General features: G+C 47.3%; 1 protein-coding gene across 1 annotated transcript; it reads right to left on the bottom strand.

Annotated features, from left to right (window-relative positions):
* Positions 1 to 3,873: 3,873 nt before the first annotated feature.
* Positions 3,874 to 4,719, bottom strand: LOC121776880. Its single transcript, XM_042174034.1, has 2 exons — positions 4,294 to 4,719; positions 3,874 to 4,251 (listed from the first exon to the last, which is right to left on the bottom strand). Exons 1-2 carry the CDS (start codon positions 4,717 to 4,719, stop codon positions 3,874 to 3,876), a joined length of 804 nt encoding a protein of 267 aa, XP_042029968.1.
* Positions 4,720 to 5,081: the final 362 nt, after the last annotated feature.

The raw sequence follows: 5,081 nt of genomic DNA, 5'->3' as shown, positions 1-5,081 counted from the left end.
AGAATTCTACCTAAGAGTGATGATGATTAATGAGTATCCGTCTTTCTTCTCTCTCCAAGTGGCTTCCTTTTATAGGGAGGCTTACCCTTAATTTTAGGGTAAAACCTCGTGGCGAGATGACTTCTTTGCCCTTAATTGTGGTTGATCAGTCCCAGCTATCCTTTTTCTCCATCTCGAGCCATTTTTGCATGTATACTGGTCAGTACGTAATCGTTCTGACGTCCTTTTCACCTGAAGTATCTGAAGCTTTGCCTACTGGCTAGAACACTCAACCTGCACACTTTGAGCAACTGTTTTGCAGATATAATCAATTATGCACATCATACTGACTAGTAACCAAGGCCTAGAATACGACTTATCAAACTGCTCACACTTACCACATGCTTGTCCTCAAGCGTGAAGAACAAACAAAAAGAAGTAAGTCGAATTCTAGCCTGGTTACTCCCCTGACAGACTCTATCCTACCCTAGACTCTAACTATGACGCAAAGAAAAACATATAACAAAGACAAACACATAAAAGAAAACTAAAACACTTAGACAGATTAACACAGTAATTGGGCTATATTTTCAACAACCCCTCCCCTCGGGATCAGGTGCAATCCGGCCTTAGACAGCCTTGAACTTCCGCCGCCCCCTTTTTCTCTCCCAGTCAGTATATCCGCTTGTCAGGATCGCCCACACCTCTCGGTCAAACACTAGGTTCACTCAGTCACTCATACCTTACCAGGAATGTTAGGACTGCATTTCTCTCAATATGCTCAACCACGATTGCTTCGGACTTAGATCTCACGTGTAGCTACTGAAGGGCTTAAAGGCTTGTAACGGGGCTATTGGTTTGTAATATTTTGGGGTGGATGTTCCTAAGGCTCTAGGTTCAAAATTTCTGCTTTATTGTGGTGGGGGAACTGTGTGCATTTGGGCTCTTGGTTGTTGCTTCTCTTGGCTGGCGCTTCTGGCTATGATCTCCAACTGGTCAGTAGCTTCTTGTGGCTTCGCCACCCTTATTCCTTCTCTTTCTTTTTGTGGCCAAGTTTTTCTGACCATTTTCTTTTATCTTTCTTTTTTTCTTCTTTCTTTCCCCCCCCTTTTTTTTCTTTGTGGCTTCGCCACCCTTATACCTTCTTCTTCTTTTTTTGGGACCTGGGATAACTCCCTGGTCGATTTTCTTCCAAACTTTCTTGCCCAGCTGGATTCTGCTTTCTTGTACACCTTCTGGCCAGTAAGCTCCAATCGTCTCATGTCTTACACACACAATTCCAGGGTCTAGCGGTTATATCTGGGTATGTGTATGGCTAGAAAGTGGGGTTCTAAGGGTTGGAAAATAATTTTCTTTTTTTTTTGGGGTGGGTTTTCTACTGCCTTCAGTGTTCGCTACTCGTGGTCACTTTATCTTAAGTAGTTCATGGCAGCCGCTCTTTTCTTTTCAATATATGTAGAAAGTGGTTCCACTTAAAGCTTATAACTCACATTTTAAGAGGGCTTTCGTGTTTGGCTCTAAGGATGGGCTTTTCCCTCATACTTGCGTCATCTATCCTGGCTAGGAGGTACTAAGGGGGGTAGTTTCTGTTTTCCAGCATGTCGTATCTCCCTCAATTCCCCTCACCGTCAGCTCAGGACAGTTGAGTTTTAAGCCCAATCAACACACAAAAGAAAAAAAACTAGACCTAACAAGACACTAACACAAGCACAAACACAGACTTCACATATACACATGTCATACTGGCCAGTGCAATCCCCCTCCCACTTCACATGTGCCTGCCCCAGATGAGGCTGTGAAGTGGAAAAAGGTAATGGCCAGTATGGCCGACACACAGACATACCAAAACACAACAAAACATACTTATACTAAAAACTTCTCATACTTAGACTATACAATAGGCTAAGTGGGAGGAGTTACAAATCAACAGAAACCAACAAAAACAAACAACTATATACATAACTCCTCACACTTAGACCATGTAATGGGCTAAGTGTGGGCCAACATGCTTTCGAAAAACAGCAAACAAGAAAACACAGAAAACATGCGCCAAAGAGACAAACCCTTTACTTCTCACACTTAGACTATTAAATAGGCTAAGTGTTAGAAATGGGGTTTGCGCACAAACACAAATTATACTACCTAAAAAAAACACAATTAAAATATGAAAAACTAAAAACTGAAAATAAAAAGAAAACTAACTGGTCAGGTGGGGTGGTGGTCACTTGTTCCTCCTGCTCCTTCGCGGGGCAGGTTGTGGTGCAGGTGGTTCTTCCCTATTAGTTCCGGTCTGGTCCTCATCAAACTCCGCCGGCTCCTCGGCATTCATCGGCACCTCGGCCTCACCTTCTTCTGTCTCAGGTATCTGCTGTTCATCATTCCGGCTACCATGGCCACTCGGTCCAACATCTTCCTCTTTTCTTCCTTGTGCTAACACCATCAGTATCTCGTCCATCACGGATGCCATCCTGGTCATTTCTGCTATCATCCGGTGGTTTTCCTCTCCTAGCTTGGTTACTATCGTCTCCAAAGCCTCTTGCCTCTGATTCTGCCTTCTCTGTCCTGCAGACTCCTTCAGGATCCCTTCCATTACTGACGCTAACCGGGTCATTTCTGATCTCATCTGTCTGTTTTCCTCTGCTATTTCGTCCACAACCTTTTCCATTCTTTCTTGCCTTTGCTCGTGTGCCGGTGCTCCCTGAGCTGCCGCTGCCCGAGCAGTGGGTAAAGCCTCCTCTCCCATCGCATAGAAGTGTGGCACGCCCTGCCTCATGTATACCGCGTTCGTTCGGACGAACAAGGGGGTATCAAACAAACCTGGGGCGTCCACCATCGTCAAAGAGGATAAGTCTTCTCCCTCTGAGACGGTTATATTGTTCCTCACAAAAACTCCCAAGAAGTGGCAAAGGGAAAGATTCCGTGCGCGGTGGGTAGCGATGAGGTGGCACTGGTACGCTGTCCAGAACCCTAGGTGCAACTTCCTGCCCTTCTTAGCACACCACATGAGGTACAACTCCATCATTGATGTCTGTACTGCAGAATTCGATTGTCCTAAAAGGTTGAAATCTAAGAAAAGTTGAACCAGCCGTAGAATAGGATCGTTGAGATGGATGGAACGGGAGATAGTGGACTGGAACTGTCCTGCCCCGGGGTGAGTCAGTTTTTCCCAGGCGACCTGGGGCTCAAATTCCACATGTCTACGGGGAATCCCCCGCTCCCTTTCTCTCGACTCAGGCCCTATGGCCTCTTCCAAACTGCACATTCCTAGCCGTACAGTCCATTCAATCAAACTCATCAAAATCTCATCTCCAAACACCCTGAAGCTGATACACTCTTCATCCAGATTAGTAGTGACCTTGAATCGAAAGGTCGCAAAAAAAATTTTGGCCAATTTGACCGGGACATTTAAAGCCTCATTTTCTAACAGCCATTCGAAACCCAACGCATGCAAAAGGGCGAGAAACGATTCGCGTGCTTTCAATTCATCTAAAGAAGGGAGATGAAGTACCTTCCCACACTTGATCTGCTTGCTTTTGTCGTCCTTGGTGCGGTAGGTGTCCTGGAGCTTCTTGGAGTCAAACAATTTCATCTCCTCCACCACGTCGTCTGTGAGCTTCACCGCCCAACGCTTATATCAGAGTCTCTCTACAGGCGGATGCAATAACTCCCGATGATCGTTTGGAAGTTGTTGCTCCTTGTACTCCTCATCCTCCATGGACGTATCACTGTCCGATTCAGATTTCTCACTGATCTCATACTCACTATCACTCTGCTCTCGCCGGCTTGATGGGGTCCTCTGAGCAGTCTCAGTGATCACTATGCCAGTGTTCACGATACGCGGTTTCTTGGTACTAGGCTTTTTCTTCATAACGGCTTTTCCTTTCCGTTTCCTCTCTACTTGGTATCTGGCTTCCTCTTCTCTAATGACTCCTCCTGGGCAGTGGAACGGTTCTCTATATGGGTATCATTCTCCTCCGATCCCTCAGGTTCTACTGACTCGAATGCGAGGTCCAGACCCTCAGCCATCCTTTCAGTATCTTCACCCCGGCCACCTTGTGTCTGAGGCGCTTCATCGACTCCCATTGCAGAATCCCTTGGGTCGGCAGCAAGTAAGGACTCCTCCCCAGGCTTTGTGGGAGTTGCCCGTTCGTCTTCACTCACGATCTCAAGCGGATGTGCCGCTGTGTTCGGTTTAGCCTTTTTGGCTGCCCACTTTCCCAAACACCTCTGTGAAACTCTTGTTGGTTTCGGTCGTTCTGCCTTCGGACCGCCCTGCAAAATTAACTACCTCTTGACCGGTTTTGGTTTCAAAACGGGAGGCGCCACCGGTTCTGGTTCTTGGATTTCTGTAGCTGGCCCTTCCTCCTCCACTTGCATTTCATCGTCCCCTGCTTTCGGTTGGGACTCCACGGGCTCAGTCCCTCTTTCTTCATTCTGCACTCCATCTACTTCTCCTACCGACTGGGAGAATTGACCTTCTGGCATTGAGGCAGTGCCTTCTTCTCTGCGGTTCACTCCATCCATAATCTCCACGAACTCCTCATCAGTCATCAAACCCTGTTTCTTGGCTGTTTCATTGAGATCTATCTCTTCTCTTACCGTTTCTTGGGGAACATGTTCTACAACCGGCATTCCCTCCACTGCACTTTCCTCCAGATGGTCTTGCTTCTCCTTTCTCAACCGTTCCGCTCTCTCCTCCGGATCAGAATCGTAATAGGCCGCAATGTCCTCAACCTCCATAGGCTCTGTTTCTTGCTGGGTCGGAGAAGGTTTTGCAGGTTCTGATGTTGCGGCTTTGACAGGAGGGTTTTCTTCTTGTGGAATCGTTGAGGAAATCGGCACGGTAAATGGAGGTTAAACCGCATGTTGCGCGCTTGTTACTGATATGGCCACTGTCGGACTCGCTCCGGTCACGCTACCTTGCCCTCTGACTTGGTTGAAATTCGCCAACTCCGCCGCCCAGTCCCTCGTCGGATCTTGTAACCGGAGGAACTCCGCCATTGTGTCTAGGGATACCATCGGTGGGGCTAGCGGTGGCGGTTCTGACGGTTGTGGGTTTGGCGGTGGTTCTTCCCGCGGTGGATGTGTTTCAGGGGTTTCTT

The sequence above is a fragment of the Salvia splendens genome, chromosome 2 (genome assembly GCF_004379255.2).
Source record: "Salvia splendens isolate huo1 chromosome 2, SspV2, whole genome shotgun sequence".
Classification (NCBI taxonomy): Eukaryota; Viridiplantae; Streptophyta; class Magnoliopsida; order Lamiales; family Lamiaceae; genus Salvia; species Salvia splendens.
The sequence above is the reverse complement of the archived record's forward strand: the minus strand, read 5'-3'. Positions and strand labels throughout refer to the sequence as shown.

Coding starts and splice junctions, on each gene's coding strand:
- LOC121776880 (XM_042174034.1), bottom strand. CDS start 4,719: ATGGAGGTTGAGGACATTGCGGCCTATTACGATTCTGATCCGGAGGAG. Junction 4,252..4,293: donor CAGAACCGGTGGCGCCTCCC/GTTTTGAAACCA, acceptor TTAATTTTGCAG/GGCGGTCCGAAGGCAGAACG.